General features: G+C 42.6%; 1 protein-coding gene across 1 annotated transcript in view; it reads right to left on the bottom strand.

The window, feature by feature from the left end:
• Positions 1-22,591, bottom strand: part of prkceb (protein kinase C, epsilon b) — a 157,334-nt gene that overhangs the window by 36,706 nt on the left and 98,037 nt on the right. Inside the window, exon 10 of the mRNA XM_063191371.1 lies at positions 21,246-21,419. Within this exon, the coding sequence (XP_063047441.1) occupies positions 21,246-21,419 (174 nt within the window). The remainder of the gene's footprint in view (positions 1-21,245; positions 21,420-22,591) is intronic.

The following is a 22,591-nucleotide window of genomic DNA, read 5'->3' as shown; positions in this document are numbered from 1 at the left end:
TTCAGGACTTTTGCCTTCATTATCATCTCATGGGTTTTCTAGCGACATCAATGTCAAGTGTGGCTAGACCAAAGCCCAGCCGTAGCCCTAACATGTCAGTGAAGATCTGAGGAAATGGAGAGACTGGGCAGAGAAATGTTTGCTGAGACAATTTGATGAGGAGACTTTTGTCTGCCTTTGCAAATTTGATGAGTGGATATTTATCCTGATACCGACCAATACAACCAACTGGCACATCTGACCACTGATCTAGAAAAACTTTTGGTAACACTTTCTATGAAGCCCATATCTATAGCGCATTATGAGCGCATTTATAACAAATTATAATGCACATTATAATTACTTACAACGCATTACGACTACACCGATGATGTTTCATGATGCTTTATGTTAACAGTAATGAATAACCATGAATCTAGCTTATAACACTTTATAAATCCAAGGGTATTATGAGTGCTCATGACTGGATATAAACTACAGGCGACCTGATGGGGCTTACAGTACATTATGATGCATTATAGATGTGCATTATACAGTGCATTATAGATGCATCCATATGAACTTCACTTTACTTAGAGCACACATTGACGACTTATGATCTCACATGAAACATTAAAGCATCGTATGAGCCCTTATGACAGTTTATCCTCCAGATCTGTGCATAGAGGGGTATAGGTACTCATAATGTACTATAAGCCCCATCAGGCAGCCTGTTGTTTATAGCCAGTCATGAGCACTCATGCCACCCTTGGATTTATAAAGCATTATAAGCTAGATTCATAGTTATTCATAACTGTTAATATAAAGCATCATGAACCATTATGAGTGTAGTCATAATACGTTGTAAGTAATTATAATGTGCGTTATAATTTGTTATAAATGCGCTTATAATGTTGGCTTTAAGTAAAGTGTTACCAAACATGTTTTTCTTTTTTTTAAATAATGCTCACAATAAAAGGCAAGACCACTCTTGCATCTTCTGTAGTACGATAGTCCTGTTGTATTTTCTATACTCCATACAAAGAGGACAATAAAGAATTAAGCTACTTTTTAGCCAGTGGTGGAACAACTACAATTTAGTGTATATTAAAGTATTTGAAAACAACAAGGAAAAACCCAGCCACCTGTTTTTTTTCCTTCCCCCGTGCATTGAACATTTCTGACAGAGAGCACATGCTCTGCCTTGAAATTCATCCATCATTTAGCACGGAGCTGGAATCCAAACAAATATTTTCCTAGATTGTGAAAAATGCATCCTTGATCTTTGACTAGATTTGAATTTCCCTTGCATGTCACCACAGCTGAGTGTTTTTGTTTTTCAACAGCACTGTTTCAAGTTCTTTCAAACATGCACATCCATTTAAAGGTTAATAAACGCACACTCACGCAAAAACTAAGAACTCATCTGTGCTTTTTGGAAGTGAGACACACTGCATTTGCACTTTCTACTCCTACGTATCACAGACTGATCATTCCCAGATTACCTGGTCTGTGCACACACATATGGCAAGTACTGCCCATATGCCAAAAGAAGTTCAATTTGAATGAATTTCCAAGAACTTTTTCTTTTTATTTGCATTCCATCTTAGATTGCTGTATCACTCAAGCTGCATTTGGGTTGTAATGATTCCATTTCTTTATACTTAATCATAACAACCCAAATGCAGTTGGATAGATTAAATCTGGTATGCATGATTTTCAAACATGATTTATTCATTTTAGGAGTAACATTGATTGAACTGGTGTTTTTTTCCCCTTCTTCTTCACAAAACCAGTCCTCGAAAGCAGGTTTGTTGTTTCGTGCATGTGGTTATAAAAGTTCTAAGAATATCTGGGAACTCTTTGTTATTTCTTTTCTTTTAGTTTTCATTCCTATGTCACACCTCATTTCAGTGATCTCTTTCTTTCTTTCTTTCTTTCTTTCTTTCTTTCTTTCTTTCTTTCTTTCTTTCTTTCTTTCTTTCTTTCTTTCTTTCTTTCTTTCTTTCTTTCTTTCGTCAAATCTACAGTAGCTGGTCTTAGTCAAAAGGTGAGATTGAAAAGAGTGATAAGGTAACTCAATTTAATACCTCAACTTTATTGAGCATACCGATGATGTACATGCAAATTACCAGGCTGTAGAGCAAGACAAGTTGCACAGGGAAACAGGTGGAGGTGGATTCTTTACACCCTGGTGGAAAGCACCACAAGTTCCTTCAAAGCTGTTGCAACGTACCTTTCTGCAAGGTTGGTTGCATTCATTGTATACTGCATGTCTCTGTTATCGTTTAAAAAATCGCAGTGAAGATGTTTGTAAGACTAATTTGGGCAAACTGAAGTAAGGGGACCAGATCTCGCCTGGGTTATAATTTAATTTGGCCTTTGAGGTTTCAAATGTGCATTGCACTTGATTTGTCCACATACTCCATTTAATATGGTACCCTATAGCACTATGACTTGATTGCACAATTTAGAACATCATGAGTGGGCACAGGGTAGAGTAGCACTGCCCATACAAGTGCATCAGCAGTGAAATATTGCACTCATCTGAAATTTGCCTTTTAAAAATAATGATTATGTTTTGACAAAAGTTGGTCCCAGATTTATATTTTGGCCTGTGTGGATTTGAGTTTGACATCCCTGCAACAGGGACTGTTCTGTCACTAAATGTGTGTGTGACAACACTCAGTGTTAAGCTCTGCTATTTACAATATTCTCTCCTTCACGGAATTTGTCTCTTCTGGTCTGATTAGTCTGTGTTATGACGCCATGCGAGGTGGAGGTGGCGCGGCCATCTTGTTTAGGCTCTCTTTACATTACGTAACAATATTACACAACAGGACAGCGTTTCCTTTCCATTTTGTTATTTCAAGTCAGACAAAATGTGTCAGAAAAATTGAAACTGAGCACACAAAGTCTTTTGACAAAAATAGTTTTGAAGTCTTTTTTCCCATTACATTAGCGTTAGTTTCACAGAGAGCATCACAGATACCACCAGACTCAAAATGACACACCATTACAATATTACATATAATTTCTTTCTTCATTCTTAAATTTGATAGCAGTACAGAGAAATGAACTCAGTAATCCTTTGCACAGTTGCTGAGTTGAAGCGAGTTCAAACAAATTAGAGCCTCCAGTTAAAGCGATGGTTCGGAGTAGAATCACCCTAATGCCATTTGAACCGTGACACCCATCCACCTTTACACCCGAAGTGTTTTCTGCCGCAGGCTTACATCAACAGAGTTGCCGTGTTATTCGATGTTTATTCCGGTTAGCTTGACTCAAGCGCATATGGATACTGGGCACCGTCTCCAAACTTTCCCCACAAAAATAACATGTCATGACACCAAACTTCTGCAGTAGCACAAATATGGTCTGTACTCACGAAACGAAGCATTTGGAAGTTTGGAAATAGTCCAGGAGTTTATTATTATCAACACAAGCCGAATAGCTTCTCTGCTGCTAAAGCTGCGCCAACGTTACTTCCGTCATCTAAGACAAGCATGTAAGAGTCCTAAACGAAGCTCATAATATGCACAATGAAAAGTGAATTCAGCATCAGTATTGATAACGAAAATCCTTGTCTAATTGATAGTAGGTAAGATTTGAAATATCTTTTAAGTATTGCCTTGAAAATATAAGCCTTAATCACAATTCAATGAAAACTTTTTTAACACTCTCGTCTGGAAGTTTGTTGAAGACTTTTACGGGCTTGTCTCATATGACGGAAGTAACGTTGATACAGCTTTAGCAGCAGAGAAGCTATTCAGCTTGTGTTAATAATACTAAACTCCTGGACTATTTCCAAACTTCCAAATGCTTCGTTTCGTGAGTACAGACCATATTTGTGCTACTGCAGAAGTTTGGTGTAATGACATGTTATTTTTGTGGGGAAAGTTTGGAGACGGTGCCCAGTATCCATATGCGCTTGAGTCAAGCTAACCGGAATAAACATCGAATAACACGGCAACTCTGTTGATGTAAGTCTGCGGCAGAAAACACTTCGGGTGTAAAGGTGGATGGGTGTCACGGTTCAAATGGCATTAGGGCGATTCTACTCCGAACCATCGCTTTAAACACACTGGCGCGGGTTTGTAATATTCTGCCATCTCATTCCTCTGAAAATCCTCACACGCCCTGTCAGGTTGGACAGGGACTGTCTGCAAACAGCCACTCTCATGTCTCTTCAGATATGCTCGGCAGGGTTCAGGCCAGGTCTCTGGCTCGGCTTCCTGAGCACCTCTCTACACACACACACACACACACACACACACACACACACACACACACACACACACACTGTGTGTTTGTGTGTGTGTGTGTGCGTGTGCGTGTGCGTGTGCGTGTTGGGCGGTGGTGGAAGTAGTGATGTGCAAGGTGAACATTTGGCCCAATGCAGCCATCTTAAAATAAACTCAGAACCAGGTTTTCCTGGGGCGTTGTATTTCTATTGTATACAATGTTTAGCATTCCCTCAACCATAGGGAAAACTGGGCAGTTACAGAGTGCAGATTCAAATAGCTTGTAACAGGCAGGTGCCCATCAAAGAACAAAAATAACCATCATGTCAAAGCATTGTTTAATTCGACACAAATTTTGTCTCTGCCGTGAACCCTGACTAGCCACCCAAGCTCTGTCTAAAATGTTAACCCCACCCACTGCTCGTTATTCAAGACTCATCACTGCATGGCACTTAATGACACTCTGTGATAAGAGTGACCTTTACCACTGTAACACCATGAGCCTGGCTCTATTAGTGGTGGTCAAAACACATGTCGGCTGCCCCAAGAGACCCCCCACCCCCCACAGTTAAAAGCTGGGAAGCTGATCGTACCTCCCCATCCCTATGCCCTGGCTCACCTAAGCCTAAGGGATGCCGTTGTACCATCCAGGGTGATGGGATGTGTCTTGTCTCCTTCTGACACAATTCTTGGAACTTTGGCCAGCCAGACAGTTAAACTTTGAATTCATCAGAGCAGATAATCTTGTTTTTCACAGTCTGAGAATCATTTGAGTGCACCATCCCCTCTTCTTTTCAGCAGCAGCACCGCCACCTGAGTAACTCTCTGTACCACACAACATTTCTGAAGCGTAGCCAAAAGGGCCTCCGGGTCCTGGCCATAGCTTGTCAGCTTAAACAAGGACGGCTTCTTACTGTAAGTGGATCCAGGTTGTTCCATTTAAAAGGGAAAAGAGCTGCACAGGTTTGCCAGCCTACGTAGTTTTAACCCAGATTTATGCCTTGACACATCCTCATCTTTGAGCCACACTAAACAATATCCCTCACCTTACGGCTTGACTTGTCATCTGTGCTGAACACTGCCAGCTTTTAGACCCTCGAGAGATGGAAGCTAACCATTCCAAAATCATCAATCAATGGAATTCAGAACCAGTGGAAAATCGAACGTCATTAAGTGAAACAACCTTCAAAACAACAATTGGGCACAAATCTTTCATTGGTTCATGAACTTTTGAATGTGCTCATCTGCCCTCCATGGGCTGTGAATACACAACACAAGCTAATAGGTGGACATCTTGGCTCTACTGTATTCTATATAGTAGCTCTATATGAGATACTGCTTCCAACCCATAGGGCGTGCATCAAGTTTGGCTGTAGAATGGTGAAACGTTTGGTAACACTTTACTTGACGTGACATCACAGTGTCATAACACAACCATGGACATGTCATCAACAGTATGTAAATGTCAAACATTTTTTGACTGTTCTCATTAAGTGTCATTCTGCAACAGCCCTAACAATGTCAACTTTTCATGACTATAACACGTTTATGATTGACCCTTGCCTACAAAACCATCACAGGAACGGCCCCAGCTTATCTGAAGGACCTACTAACGCCTTATGTTACTGGAAGAGAACTGCGCTCATCCAGCACAAGCCGTCTGGCTCTGCCACCCAGTCGCTCTAGGTACTCCCAGTCAAGATTGTTCTCCGTTGTGGTACCCAAGTGGTGGAACGGTCTCCCAGAGGCAGCAAGACTAAGCACATCTCTTGCAGCCTTCAAGAAACAACTAAAGACCTTCCTCTTTCGAGAGTATCTACTAGACTAATGCTTGAGCTGGCCTTGCCCCAGGGCAGACTCCTGACATGATGTTTAGTTTAGTTTAGTTTGTGTGTGTGTGTACTCGTTATTTACTCTTTATGAAAAAACAAAAAACAAAAAAACAAACAAAAAAAACTAACCCCTCTTTGCAACTGCACTTGTTGTTCTGTATATCTCCTGTGCACTTTGTATTTGCTTGTGATGTTGGCTTGATTATGTCTTCTTTTGAAAGTCGCTTTGGTTATAAAGCATCTGCCAAATGCAATGTAATGTAATGTAATGTAATGTAATATTACATTATGATTGACATAATGTTTATGACTTGTCCATGATTGTGGCACGACTGCTTTGACACTGTTATGTCACTGTAAAGTCATGTGTATGACGCCGTTGTCAAGGAAAGTGTAACTAAACGTTCATACAGATACATTATCATACAGATGGGGTAGCGATGAGCTTTTCACCTAAATCTTTAGCTCAGTGGTATTGTATCAGTTTCTTACATGCCAAACTGGAGTGCTGACTGGAAGGTTGCAAGTTCGAGACTGAGCAAGTTGGCCTCGGTTACAAAAGAATCCACTCACAAGCCATGGAACTAGATGGCCCTGACACCGTTGCCACTAAGGGTGTTTAGATCTCTAGGGCAATGGGGGACGATTATAACAAATACTGTAAAATCCTCTTTAAGCCCAATCGTGTGAAGATTGCACTGTGGCACGATTGCTCTGTTAAAGAGCATGCATCAGACACAGGTGCTGAGGAGGGAACCACAGGCCGATGCCCACACGCTTTTTCTGCCCACTGGAGGACATGATTTCAAAGCACCTCTGAAATTCACAGCATACATTAATGAAGTAGGCGTAGATAGTGAAGCGCACACACACAACAACACACACAAGCACACACACAAGCACTTTCCTTGATCCTTTAACCGTGAAATCTTAGCTATAATCTCCAACAGAAATTAAGACCTCTCTTTTTTACAGCACACACATTCACACACGCACATGCACAAAGGAATTCTTGGACAGTTAAAAATCACATTCCTTTTCCCCCAACCCAGTGACTGTACAGTACCATCAATGAGTCAGCTGTTAGTACCAGTATTTCTTTAATGATATTCTATAATATGTGTAATTATATAACAATATGTAAAAATATCTCATAATCTATTATAATAGGATTACTTGTGTGGCAGTGTATGGGATTGTGCAGTGGGTTTAAACTTTAAAACTCAGTTGAAGTATATATGAGGGAAAATACAAATAATACATTAAAAATGACAAAATAATAATAATTAAAAAGCTGACGGAATAGACTGATATATGATGTTGGTGTGTGTGTGTGTGTGTGTGTGTGTGTGTGTGTGTGTGTGTGTGTGTGTGTGTGTGTGTGTGTGTGTGTGTGTGTGTGTGTGTGTGTGTGTGTGTGTGTGTGCGTGCGCGCGCTCATGTGACTGTTTTAGTTTTTAGTTGCTAGCAAAGCACTTTCCCTTCAACACGAAGGCTTCTTTGGGTATCTGATTAAAATCTGCTCTGCCTACATAATGCATGATGTAAAAGGAATTAATCTTGCTAATACATTCCCTTTTCTCTTTTTCTCTACCTTTTCAACCTTTCCTTTTCTTTCTTTTTCTCAACGTCTTTCCTTTTCTTTCTTTCTTTCTTTCTTTCTTTCTTTCTTTCTTTCTTTCTTTCTTTCTTTCTTTCTTTCTTTCTTTCTTTCTTTCTTTCTTTCACACACTTCCTGCAGATATACATTTAAGCTTCTACTGTATGTCTTTAACTTCCTAACCCACCCATACCATGTACAGGCTATGTCCATGAGGACTGAGGTTCGTGTCTGGTCTCATATCCTACCCTGTCTATCTCTCCCCCGCTCTTTCCCTGTCTCCACCTTCGATGATCTATCCCAATAAAGGCTGAAATGCCCCAAAAAAAAACGTTCTTCCTCCCATCTGTGATCACTTTATCCCGGCTCTCTCCCTTTGTTTCATCATGTTCTCTTTGTTCTCTTTACCTCATTTGCATAATATTATTTATTTATACATAGCAGGCCTGCAATAGGACAAATGATATAGGATCAAAGTAGGTGCTGAAAGAATTGAATTTGTACAGAAATATGACATGCATGAAGCAACACGCAACAAAAATGGTCTGCACATGGCTAATTCAACACTTATGTATGTAAGCTATATATGGTTAATATATGTGTAAGGATGTGTGTAATGTCTAATGTGTGATGTCTCCTGTATTTATTTATGTATGTATGCTACTGGACACCTTCATTTCCTCCTGGGATCAATAAATGATACTCTACTCTCTATTCTACTTAGGGGATGGGACCGAAGGCACTCAGATGGTATGTTACTGTAAATTAATTGTGTTCAATTAATGGTGCATTTTTTTAAACTGTGAATGCATGGCTATAAGTGATTATGAAACACAATTGCATGGATGTCAAGTCGAACAACGGGGTCATTTACCACGATTCTCAGAAAGTTCTGAAAGAAAATTCTCAGGGATTTGGATTGCATGAGTCGGGTATGAGAGTAATCCAAGGTATAATGCATTGCACACAGTATTTAAAAAACAATAGAAATGAGCTTGGCACTCAATTACTGTAATTTTCTTAAAACCTCACCAAATACGAAAGGCTCTGGTTTTACGTGACAGTGGATCACATTTTGTTTCATGGCAAAAGGCCCCTTCATACTTACTCCCATGTGGGTGTCTCAATTTAAAAATATATATACATTTTTAAGGGGCTTTTATGCCTTTATTTGATAGGACAGTCTGAGATGGTGACAGGAAGCGAGTGGGACAGAGAGACAGGGTGGGATCGGGAAATGACAACGGCCGGACTCGAACGGAGGTCCCCGTGGGCATGCAAGCACAAATGTGGGGGGCTTAGCGCGCTGCACCACAGCGCCTCCGTGGGTGTCTCAATTTAACCTGGCTCTTGCCAGATCCGGGTGTTTCCACTCAGCTCAGATCTGGGTGGATTTTCCTATTCGTTCAGCTCCACGTCCACAAGGCAGCCAAACCAATCAGAATCGCAGGATTTTCAGAGATCAACATCGATTGTCGACATCAATTCTGCAATTTCAACTAGTTCCAGATGAATGTAAACGTAACATTCATCGTGAGAGTCTCAATTAGTCTCAATTAGGATTTGTGATTGTTTTACCACAAGCATTATATATTGTATTATCTATTGTATTATATATCATATAGTTATGAATATGAATTAACTCCCACCAAATGGTCTGTAGTAGGCCTATACGCAGTCATCATGATCAAAACATTGATAATGGTGTTTTACCAGAAAGATACTATTAGTAAATTAGATATATTGAAGACTTTCCTATGATGAAGTTGATTGTTCTGTGTGTCCGTTGTGTGTGTTGAGTGCTCTCAGAAATGCCAATCAGAGAGAGAGAGAGAGAGAGAGGGGAGGTGGTGGCACACTTTCTAACATGGCTGCCTGTGCCAGATGACCAGATGATCAGGACGGGAAATTCCCCCACAATGGTTCACAAAGTACCAAGCCACACACACACACACACACACGCACACGCACACGCACACACGCGCACACACACACACACACACACACACACACACACACACACACACACACACACACACACACACACACACACACACACACACACACACACACACACACACACACACACACACACACACACACACACACACACACACAGCATGGTGCCAAGAACAGTAGGCCACATCAACACATGCCACACACAATGAACCCTTATCAAAAAGCCATCGGCTGCCCAACTAGGGTGCAGTTAGGGAACAGATTACATGTAAAAGAAGAAGGGAGGAGGATGGAGGACGGAGGACAGAGGACAGAGGACAACACAGAGAACGTAATGGCAGAAGGTGGAATAGGGGAATGGAAAGAACAGCAAAAAAGTAGTAAACAAAAAAGTGAAGAAATCAAGATGGATAGATAGATTGATCTGGACCCTATGTTCAAACTCAAACTCCAGAAACTTGAGATAGATAGATAGATAGATAGATAGATAGATAGATAGATAGATAGATAGATAGATAGATAGATACATAGATAGATAGATAGATAGATAGATAGATAGAGTACAATGGAACCAAATACATGTGTTAGTGTAAAATATGTTACTGTATATCAACTCTCTTAGTGTTAAATTACCACTGCAAAGTGAGCAGTGTAGGGAGGGAGAGAGGGGGAAAGAGGGGAGTTGCACGATAAAGAAAACAATCAAGAAAAGTGAGATCTTTCATCAAGGCAACTCATGCTTCCTAATTGAATCTGTGCAGTTACGTAATCCCTCGGGCTCTCTCCAGCACAGGCCCACTGAGGTGACACAACTACCACCACTCACACAACACTCCACACACCACCACACATGCATGCACGCACGCACGCACGCACGCACGCACGCACACACATTCACATTGTTATTATGCCGTGTACAGACCAAGAGCGAACGGAGCGAATGAAGCGACGGAAGTCATTATTTCTCTATGGAGGGCACGCGACCTGCGCTACCAAAGCGAATTCGCCAGGAGCGAAGCTTCTTGCGCGACCAGAGCGAATTTTGACGATTAAACAAAATCTAATCGCAGGCGAATTCGCTCTGACGCTGTTCGGCGAAAACCAATCGGAACGTTCATATCTCCGAATGTCCCAGGCTGTCAAGCCAGAGCCGTTATGTGATTAGCTGTATCAAACATGTCAATGCTGCGTCTGGAGCGAATACAGCGAATTCAAGGCGAAACTTCTTCTGCTACCCACGCTACCAGGCAGCGTAGTTCGCTCTTGGTCTGGACACGGCATTACAGTGTCATGCCACTCACACACATGCCAGACTGAGGTATTTGAGTCTCCCCCTCACATACTACATCATGTTTTCCACAACACCATGTATAACTCTGAGTCCAGCGTTTCTTCATTCCACTGCCGGGTGTTTCAGTGAGTGTGTGGCAGCGGAGGTGTGTGTGTGTGTGTGTGTGTGTGTGTGTGTGTGTGTGTGTGTGTGTGTGTGTGTGTGTGTGTGTGTGTGTGTGTGTGTGTGTGTGTGTGTGTGTGTGTGTGTGTGTGCGTGCGTTTGTGTGTGTGTGAGAGAGAGAGAGACTAACAACATTGAAGTTGTGAAGTGCTCACAATAAAAATCCTTGAATGGAAACCTGTGCATTAAAGAGGCACTAGGCCTTTTTGAATTCAGCGCCATCAACCTCAAGTCAGTTGATGCTTCAATGAGTGATTAAGAGAGGAGTGAAAGCAGAAAAGCCTGCCTGCAAGACCTGGGGTCCGTTTCTCGATTCTTGTCGTTGCTAACCGTCTTAAGACCGTCTTAAAGGGACAGTTTGGTCAATTTCAACATGCAGTTGTATTGCTCACGCTACCCTTGACTTGTCAGTACCTGGTGATGCCACATTTTTCGGCTCAGCCCTTTCCGAGATATGAGCAATTCTAATGGGGGCAGCGTTTGTTTACATTTTTAAAAAATGAAACATAGGCCAACTCCAAATATTTTCCCAAAAGGTACTGCTGTTTGCTAGTTGTCTGCTGATGTTTTATAACCTTTTGGATGATTTTGGGAATAAATAAAAATGTTTTTTTGAAATGTAAACAAAGAGCTGCCCCCATTACAATGACCAGGATCTCGGAAACGGCTGAAGAAGAAGAAAAAAAAATCTCAGGCACTTACAAGTCCAGGGTAGTGTGAGCATTACAACTGCATGTTGAAATTGACCAAACTGTCCCTTTAAGACCGTCTTAAGACGTAACACCATTCCCTTGGATTCAGTGGTGAGCGTCGCTGTCGAGAGAGAGTTGAGTCGCTCTTACGAAGGACGTTGCTACCATCGTTAGCAAAGACGCTTTCGAGAATGCCACCCCTGGTTTGATGTTGCTGTGTGTGCCCTAGCAACCATACATGACCACTGCATATGTGTTTATTTGTGTGGGACAGAGGATACAGACAAGGTATGTTATTCAGACCACACACTTAGCTATAAAGCCATGGATACGATAGGTTAACATTACAGCAAACCTGATCTACTCTACACAACATCAACCAAGGTCTTTACATCTCTCTCAGAAACACATGTGTATGTTTGGTGTGTGGGCATATGTGTGCATAGCATATATGTGCTTGTATGTGTGTATGCGTGTATGCGTGTATGCGTGTATGCGTGTATGCGTGTGTGCGTGTGTGTGTGTGTGTGTGTGTGTGTGTGTGTGTGTGTGTGTGTGTGTGTTTGGTACGTGTGCATGTGTGTGTGTGTGTGTGTGTGTGTGTGTGTGTGTGTGTGTGCGCGCCTGTGTGTGCCCACCTGTGTTTGTGTGTCAGACAGGATGAGAAAAGAGTGATGGATTTGACTTTTCATTCTTTGAGGCATGAGGGGAAAATACAGGCCCCTTACATAACAAGGGTTACAAGTCAGGCATATGGTAAGGTGCACAGAGCAGTAGTGTTTTTGTGCATATGTATGAAACGTGTGTGTGTGTGTGTGTGTGTGTGTGTGTGTGTGTGTGTGTGTGTGTGTGTGTGTGTGTGTGTGTGTGTGTGTGTGTGTGTGTGTGTGTGTGTGTGTGTGTGTGTGTGTGTGTGTGTGTGTGTGTGTGTGTGTGTGTGTGTGTGAGAGAGAGAGGCATGGCACTGTAATAACAATGTGTGTGTGTGTGTGTGTGTGTGTGTGTGTGTGTGTGTGTGTGTGTGTGTGTGTGTGTGTGTGTGTGTGTGTGTGTGTGTGTGTGTGTGTGTGTGTGTGTGTGTGTGTGTGTGTGTGTGTGTGTGTCATGTGCAGTACAGGAAAAAAGAATCTAGGCATATGGAATCCACATCACCCTTCGATAAGGATCAGTCGACCGGTTATGTAAGGCCTCCAACAATTGCCTTGTTCTGGCATAATCAAAACACAAGACACACTTCACCCCAAACACATTATGGGCTCTGCTGACAAGCACAACAAAGGACCAATGCAGAGTACTGTACAAGGGGGAAACATGATATGAAAGAGTATTAGGTATTTAAGTACAGTTAAAGTGATACAGTCCCATTACACCTCTCCTTACGATAAATGATTGAGTTTTATCTTTCTCCTGTACTTTCAACCGTTTTCTGAGTATGGCAGTGCAAATTTTACCTCAAAGCTAGCAGTTAACATTGAGTCCTATGAGACCAGTTAGCCAGCTGGTCTCATATTTCCAAAAAGTAAGTACAAAAATGTATAAAGCAGAAGTAGAAGTACTCTTACAAATGTGATTACAACAATAGTGTTATGCAACTTCATGTTTTCAACTTTGTAATGTGATACTACTAGTGTTGTAATGACATATTTTAGAGTGCTTGATGCAGCAGTGAGTCAGCGGGAGGTATAGTGACAGCCAATGTCAAAAAGCCAATTGTGACGGCAAAAATAAACGTATTGAGTACACAGGTAAACAATGAAAAAAACTTGCCCTTTACTATATGACTAAATAAAAAGATTACCATGATGTCTCATTCACAGCAAAATAATAATAATATTAGAAAAATACTATATAAAAAGTAAATCACACATTTGGATTTAGTTTGCTGTGCTATTAACATTACTCATGACACCTTTTTTTGTAATTTAGAAGGGGGGGGGGTCTTACTTCACATCGTAAAATATCAATCATGCTTAGAGTCTTCTAAAAAAACATTCAGTAGATGATTCTTGAAAAAAATAATCACACACATGGAACTGTTGTTGTCTCGAAATAACAGAGAAGGTCAGTTACTCCGTTGAGGAAGTGAAGGGTTGCGACCCAGACCTTATCAGCACCAAATTACAACCCCATCTGGTCCGTGGCCTGGATATGGATATACTGTACTGTGTTGTACGAACATAACACACACTGCATGTTTCTACAGTATTCCATCCATGTATGGCGCAACTGGAAGCAATAATGATGGTTCCAACAGCAAGCTCCGCTACCGTGCTACCACCATTGTGGGTAACGCAAACCATGCTCAACCGTATAACTCAGTGGTTCCCAAACTTTTTCAGACCTAAGAATATTTCCGCAACCCCCCAGCCCCCAATATTCCCTGGCTTTTTTCCCCATTCATAGTTTGTCCGTTAATATTGCTAGAAATTCACAGGACAGCAAATACATCTACAAGAGTGATTCTACGATTCGACTGCGCTTTTAAGTCCATGTATTTTATTTGCTATTATACTATTAACTGCATCCAAATTATGTTTTGGACATTAGCACACATTTATCTTTCATATGATACAGAAAGTGTAGACATGGCATTATTTCCCTCAGCAAGAATGAATATTTAATACTGGTTTTGGGCGTTTTCATGCCGTCCTGTTTTCCAAATGTCAGATTCAGTCTTCATATTAGCATGTAAAGAAACTTGTTTTGCCCAAGACGATTGCAAATGTTGATTCACAGTAATCATCACAATATGACAAAACTGTCAGAAAGACCACTGTCCTTTCCATTATACATGAAATTTGCCATTTTGTGCGTGTCCACGAAAACTGTGTTAACCGTGTCACGGTCTGAAACCCCCTCCATAAATCAGTAATGGTTTGGTTTGGTCTTAGGCCATACGAATAACATCACGTGATGTCATAACCTCTTTGGCAGGATATGGGAAGACTTTTTGGTAAGTTTTGAGCTCCATCCTTCCATAATTTAATCCATTCTTTTTCATGTTCTCATAGCGGGAAAATTGCCTTGTCAACTGTGTTATCAACATATTCATAAGAATCTGAATTAGAAATCACATGTAGAAAAACACAGATAAAGCATACAAATACATGAATTGATTAAGGTGTTGTGGTGGAACTTCTGAGGTCCTCAGTTAGCACAACACCATAAAAATGGCTGAAATGTCAAGCCGTGTTACCGTCAATGGTGTTACAATTAGCTATGACAGTTGAGGAGGAGTATGTTAGAATAGCTCAGATCTCGGAAAGGGCTGAGCCGAAAAATGCTGCATCACCGGGTACTGACAAGTCAAGGGTAGCGTGAGCGATACAACAGCATATTGAAATTGGCAGAAGGTAGCTTAACTGTTAACCGGTGCAAGTCCCTTTTGACCGGGACCCCCTGCAGTACCTCCATGAACCCCCGAGGGGGCCCGACCCCCGATTAGGAGACCAATGGTATAGCTAATGTAGAGGTCTATGGTCTGGATATACTAAAATGACACACACTGAATGTGTACATGTACAGTATGAGCCCTCCATTTCAGGCCCCATTTCAACATAATACTAACCCTGCACTGTTATTTGGCCAGAACTGCTACAACCGTTGCGTAACGCAGAGGTTATGGCATCTTTCACCTTAGAGATACTAACATGACAACCACTGAATGTATATACTGCATATGCCATCTATTTAAGGCACCACTGAGAGCATAATGACCCTCCCTCTGTAATGGTTCTAGTTCGCAAACGGTGATACCAGCGTTGCGGATAAAGCGTTGAACGTTTACCTAACGTACTGTGGAGGTTGTGACATCTTTAACCTTAAAGGGCTCCTTTGTTTTCGTTTTCAGAATGTCTGCCAACACTGGACCTCCCCCCCCCACCACCACCACCACACCACACCACACACTCCACCCCCTCCTTCCTCCACACCCTGCTCATGCTCTCCTCCACCCCTGTCTGTGCAACTACCCCTTTTTCCTCTCTCCCTCTCCCTCTCCCACCTCCCCTCCCCTCCCCTCTTGCCTTCCTCCTCTCCTCTCCTCCTTCTATTCTCTCTCTCTCTCCACGTCTCGCTCTGGCTCTCTCTCCCCCTCTCTCACTGGAGGCTGTTGCCAGGACACAGTGTTCCTTCCCCGCGTTGTTTGGGGAAATGGCCGAAATAAATAAATTAAGAACAGAGGACACCATCATTACTGCAGATTCCAGGTCCGGCTGAGAAAACAAACAAGGCGGCTCTCTCTTTCTCTCCCCTTCTCTCTCGCTCTCTCTCTCTTCAGCTCGTCTCCCCTCTCTCTTAGCTCATCGTCCCGTCCCCTCCGGCTCCTCGTCTCTCTCTGTGAACTGTGTTGGTGGGTGTTGTGTGTGTGTGTGTGTGTGTGTGTGTGGGGAGAGAGAGAGAAGAGAGAGAGAGAGAGAGAGAGAGGAGAAGAATGTTTTGTGTGTGCGTGGTGTGGGTGTGTGTCGTGTGTGTGTGTGTGTGGTGTTTGTGTGTGTGGTGTGTGTGTAGTGGGTGTGTGCTTAACATGCTCGGTAATGTTTGTTGCATGCCACCCGGCACGGTCCACCTTGCAGTGGCCCACACACAGTCACACAAATGTGCACACCCACAAACACTCCAACATGTGCACGCAAACACACACCGACACACACACACCGACACACACACTTGTTCTCTCTCTCTCTCTCTCTCTCAGGCCCCCCCCTCACATCTTCAGAACCTCTCGTCCTCCCTCCGCGCGCTCTCTCTCTCGCTCATCCGGTCTCATACTCCTCTCTCTCTCTCTCTCTCTCTCTCTCTTTCTCTCTCTCATGAAGAAAGCGAGAGGAATGACAATGGGCTTATGTTCTTTCAGCTACATTTACTCAGCTTTGCTTTGCCCAATCCTCTCAAAATGTTCCAGAACATCAGATTAATCGCATGCGCCTGTGTGTGTGTGTGTGTGTGTGTGTGTGTGTGTGTGTGTGTGTGTGTGTGTGTGTGTGTGTGTGTGTGTGTGTGTGTGTGTGTGTGTTGATTGTGTGGACTCACAGTCGATAAGACGAGACCGAGACGCGTGTAACAGTGTGATGGTATAGTGCTGTTGGGCGAAAAAGTTGGTGATGTGTGAGTGTGAGGCGATGCCTGTGTGTGTGTGTTTGGGTGTAACACTAGTGTAGTGGAAGTCGTGTGTGTGTGTGTGTGTGTTTTTGTGTGTGTGATCCTCGCTGTGCATGTGTGTGTGTGTGTGTGTGCCTCAAATCAAATTGTGTGCGTGTGGTCCTGGCCCTCTGTTGCCTCTGCCTCATCAAATTAAGAAGTGCCCACTTCACACTCCACACTACGCTCCACACTGGCCTCTCACTCTTTTACAGGTACCTTTCAACCTTCACACTCTCTATATACGTACTCGCCCCCCCCCCCCTAGCCCATCCATCATCGCCATCTCTTCTTCCCTTACGGTCGCTATCTCTCTCTCTCTCGCGCCCTCTCTCTTCCTCTCTGTGGTTAACTGCTTTGATTCTTCTCTCTCTCTTTCTCTCTCGCTCGCTCTCTCCCTCCACCGCCTACTCGGTAGTCTCACTCTTTTTGAATTCTTCTACAATAACCACTCGCCCCTCGCCCCCCCCGTCAGCTCAATCATCTCCTCTCTCTCTCTGGTCACCTTCTTCTCTACCTCTCTCTCTCCCTCTCTCGCTGTGCATTACTCTTTGATTCACGCATGCCGGTCTAGTGATCCCACTCATTAGGAGCAGAAGTGAGATACTTTAAAAGTAAGATCCTCCTGTCTGTCTGTCTGTCTGTCTGTCTGTCTCTCTCTCAAAAATAATTTGGTTTACATGCATTGCAGTGTCTACACCCCCTTTCCTGCGGTAAATGGAACACTTATGCAATGACAGATCAAAAACACCACCCATAGGATTACCTAACCCACGCCCTCACTCAAAAGTGTGTTGGAGTGTGGGGGGAGTGTGTGGTTTGTGGTGTGTGTGTTGGTGTTGGTGTTGTTGGGTGTGTGTGGGTGGGTGTTTGTGTGTGTTGGTGTGTTTGTGTGGGTGTGTGTTTGTGTGTGTGCTCGTGTGTGTGTGTTTGGGTCCTCCCCTCTACCGGTGTCCTGTCATGGACCGGGGCTTGCTTGCGTGGTTGAGGCAGAACTAGGCCTCAGCATAGCATTAGGAGGAGACAGCGGCTGATAAGGATTTAAAGCCGCAGCCATGACCCGCCACTGGCATTCAGCAGAGGAGGATGAGGGCCTCCAGGGGCCTTCAACCGCCTTGGTGTGTGTGTGTGTGTGTGTGTTTGTATGTGTGTGTGTGTGTGTGTGTGTGGTAGTGTGGGGGTGTGGTGGTGTGTTGTTTGGTGTGTGTGTTGGGGTTGTGTGTTGGTGATGTTTTGTGTGTGTGTGTGTGTGTGTGTGTGTGTGTGTGTGTGTGTGTGTGTGTGTGTGTGTGTGTGTGTGTGTGTGTGCGCATGCATGCATGCGTGCCAATGCAGACATGTGTATGCATGGGCAACATGATGGCAACATGATCTCACAGAATTCAGTGAAATGAACACGGTAGGACACAAAATGCAAAAATTCCATGTCATAGGTCATGGAAGTCCTTACCATGATGGATGAAGGGCGCCCCGGAAAGGGTCTTTCACTATATTCGCCCAAACCTCTAGGATTTCCCCCAAGTCCTCATGTTCCAACTTATTATGTTATCGCATGACCTTTCTGATTTCAATGATTTTTTCCCCCTCAAAAACATTTGAAGAGTTTCGTTGCAAATTGGTGTATTTACCATTTTTACTTTAGCATTATATTCTTAGAAATGACTTGCTATAATCTATGTGTGAATTCTTGCCATTCAAATATTTTGAGAACATAGTCTTTAAACCTAAATAAAATACAGTTTGCAATGCAATGCAAGGGAATGCCCAAAACAAAAATGTCAATTTCCCAAAATGTTCCAAAATGTATATACGCCATTTTGCAACAAAGCACTTCATTTCTTTCTGTTTTTTTTGGTCTGGGCATAACTTATATTGCTAGCATTCTTTAGTACAAGAATTTGGGATCGACTGAGTGGAGAGAGTATTTCTCAAAAGCATGTCTTTACCGACAAGTCAGGGGTAGGGATTGTTTTGGACTAAGCAAAGCTTGAATTTGAATTTGCAATAGCATTGTTTAGTGACAGAATTAGGTGTGGACCAACTGGTAAAGGTATTTCACCATCGCAGGGTTTGTCAATTTTCTAATGATAGAGTTCACATATAGGTATTGCTGTGGGAACATACCTTATAGAAAGCACCTCCATAGGCCCATCATGGAAAGCACTTCTGTGACCCCCAACCCGGAAAGTTGGGAAAATCCATGAAGTTGCCACAAATGTTGTCTTCCAAAGGACCATGTTGATTTCATGGAATTCTGTGAGATCATGGTGGCATGCACTATGTGTGTATATGTGCTCAAAAAATTATTGTGTGTGGCTCAGGGCCCCAACAGAACTTTTGGCCCTTTTTACTTTGTCGCTCCAACTTTTGGGTATTTCAAGCTCCCACCAGTGGGATTTAATAACTCTGATGGGAGCAAGTGAACCAAGGAGATAAAACATTACAGAATATACAGTCATGAAACAGCCATATAAACCTGGGTATATTAAAAGCATATTTGTTGGTGTTCAATGGGAAAACACACACACAAACACACAAACCACAACCCACACACACACCACACACACACACAGCACACTACACACACACACACACACACACCGACACACAGCACACACAGCACACACACACACACCGCCACCACACACACACACCACCACAACACACACACACCACACACACACACACACACTACAAGCTTTAGAACTGTTACCTACAACGTGCTTAAAACAGGAGCATCTAGTGAGTTGCGTTTCGGTGGGCAAAGTAGGCACCAAAGTAGGGCACCACATATTAAAGAGCAGAGTGTCAAAGTAAGTAAAAGTAACAAGTACATATTTATGGTGTAAGTACAATACCACATGATATTACATAGTGGTTACACCAGTTACTCCATTGTACCTAATGAGGTAGCTTGACTGTGTTGTTACCGATAAACAATATAAACCTAACAAGAACCCACAACAAATTGGATCCAACCAGCGCAGAGTGAGCTAATCATAAGACAAGTACACAGGTCTACTAGTTACTCAGATAAGTTACCAGTGTTGCAAGGAAACTTTCTTTTTTTGTCACTTTTACTTTTACTTTTGAGACCTCTGGTGCAGAGTACCAGCACTTCTGAATTTTGGCCTCTAGAGCACCAGGACTTTTTATGGCATACCATACTGCATTTCAACTTTTCTTGGCTGAGTACTGGCACTTAAACTGATGCTTTTTTTCTGAGACTTAGTGAATCATTAAATAATTGCATTGAAATCAGCATTACAGAAGTTTCCGAATGCTGGTAACCCATTGCACCCTTCTGTTGAACAAAATCATATTTAGGACTCGATCCTACATGTCCCATAATCTTCTACAGTCATACTTTGCTGCGTCCCTATGTGTTATGAATGTAAAGTGTTAAATATGCAACAGCTGCTACTCTTGACATTATGTCACTTTAGGACTTTGTTGTTCATTTATCAGAGTTCACTTGATCAGACAAAGTGACAGATGTACAGAGAGATGCACAGTAATGGCTGGAAAAACACAGCCAGTGGTCTGAACCCCCGCACTCTCTCTTGCTCTCTCCCCTGCGATCCTCCATTCAAAAGAAAGCCTCTTCTGCCCCCTTGTGGACATGAAACAATACTACACAATACTTTTATTTTTTATTTTTTTGCATTTTTGCACACTGGACTCTTTGACTGGTATCTTGATGCTATTTTTTTTTATTTGCGCTTATTCTTTTATCCTCTTATTCTTTCTATTCATTCTATTCTATGTGTAACGCTTTGGGGACTTATGTGTATGTGCTGAGTTGGCTTATGCACCTGTATTTATGTTGTTTTTAATATTTGGTGTCTGATGTCTGTTTCTAAATACCTGCTACAAATCGATTCCCCCCTTTGGGACAAATAAATAGGCTAACTTTGACGTGGTTTGACTTGACTTATAGGATCATGAAAGCATGAAGCATGTACGAGTCCTAGCCATAGTAGATAACATTTCTGAAACTAAGGTTTAGTAAGAACAGCCTGATGCAAAATAAAGAAACAACATGAAGAAAGATTGGGGTGAGTGTGACGTGTCATGATTGCAATGCCCTTGTATCGCCCTACACAGTATGACAGACAGGCAGGCACACATATACACAGGCACACACAACACACACAGGCACACACAACACACACACACACACCACACACACACCACCTCGACACATACAGACACAACACACACACACACCATAAAACAAAGACACACACACACACACACACACACACACACACACACACAATCACTCACACAGGGACGCATGCATGCATGGACACACACACGTACGCACAATATGTTTTTCCTTACTTTAGTCTGGAAGCAGCAGAAGAGTTGCGTAAGGTAGGGGTGTCTCCTGGCGAGTGCGAGGATGCGCTTCTCTGTCAGGGTGCAGTCCACGTCATCGTCCTGCAGGATAACATCCTTCTTCAGGACCTTCACAGCGTACACCTCGTCCGTACCCCGCAGCTCCGCCAGCATCACCTAGAGGGCGCCAGAGACACATCACTTAACCGCGTACACCTCATAGACATGTAAAGCAAAGATCCTCTAATACAGCAAGATAAATTAAACCCATACTTTTCCGGGAACCATGTGACGTTAAGTGAACGCCCCTTTAGGAGACCTTCGGTTAGGAGACCTTCAGGAGACTTTAGGTTGAGAATAAATGGAGTTCCCTTAGCACTGTAGATGGCGGTAGTCCACATCTTATTCAAGCCGCAACCAAACACAAACGAAAGAGAAGGAAAAGGAGGGGACAACAGCCCCTTAGGAGACCGAACTTGAACACACTCCTTTGCATTGGGTCGGCAGGGTTTGGGGTATCTTTCTCTCCAAAAGATGGTTATGTACAGTTAGTTAAGTGCTGCTTGAAAATATGTGAACCCTCCAGACATGGTCATGGTTTTGGATAGAACATGAAAAGAACCTTATTTCACAGACATTCAAATCCTAATTTGTACAGAACACTTTTAAAATACTGGATACACACACACACACACAAAATACACATTTTTCCATTATGTAGTTGAACAAAGGTGGTTATTTCACAAAACCGAAAATGTAATAAATGCAAAATTATGTGAGCCTGTTTATTAGCTACCTGTGGCTCCTTTTGCAACCATTACTTCATCCGAAAATCTTATCTATCTAGTGTCTAGTATCTGCTTATTGGCATTGTTTGTCCTCTCCTACTTGCAGAACTCAGCCAGGTGAGAGAGGTTGGAAGGACATACTGTATCACATGCACCATCCTTTTCAGGTGTTCAATATGCATTCAAATTCTACATGCACTCTACATGTCATTTAATGTACAGCTTTTCTTGATTAAAAAAATAAAAATAAACTGAGACTACCTACACCACCAACCACACACACAACTCCAACAACATCACCTACTACAGAGGGCCTGACACACAAACAGCTCTACATTCAAACTCTACACATACATATACAGCAGGCTACATGTACTTTTTTGACTTCATTGTGCATGACAGTCAGTCAAACTCCTTTGTGACACATACGCAGCCTTCCCTTTAAGCAGAAAGCTTGAACTATCCTCTTACTGCAGATGGGCCCATCAACGGGCCTATTCTCTTTGCTGAAAACACTCAACTACATCCAAACGACATTGCTATGACAAAGCAGAGTGCGTT

The sequence above is a fragment of the Engraulis encrasicolus genome, chromosome 24 (assembly GCF_034702125.1).
Source record: "Engraulis encrasicolus isolate BLACKSEA-1 chromosome 24, IST_EnEncr_1.0, whole genome shotgun sequence".
NCBI classification, from domain to species: domain Eukaryota; kingdom Metazoa; phylum Chordata; class Actinopteri; order Clupeiformes; family Engraulidae; genus Engraulis; species Engraulis encrasicolus.
This window is presented reverse-complemented; position numbering and strand designations above follow the sequence as displayed.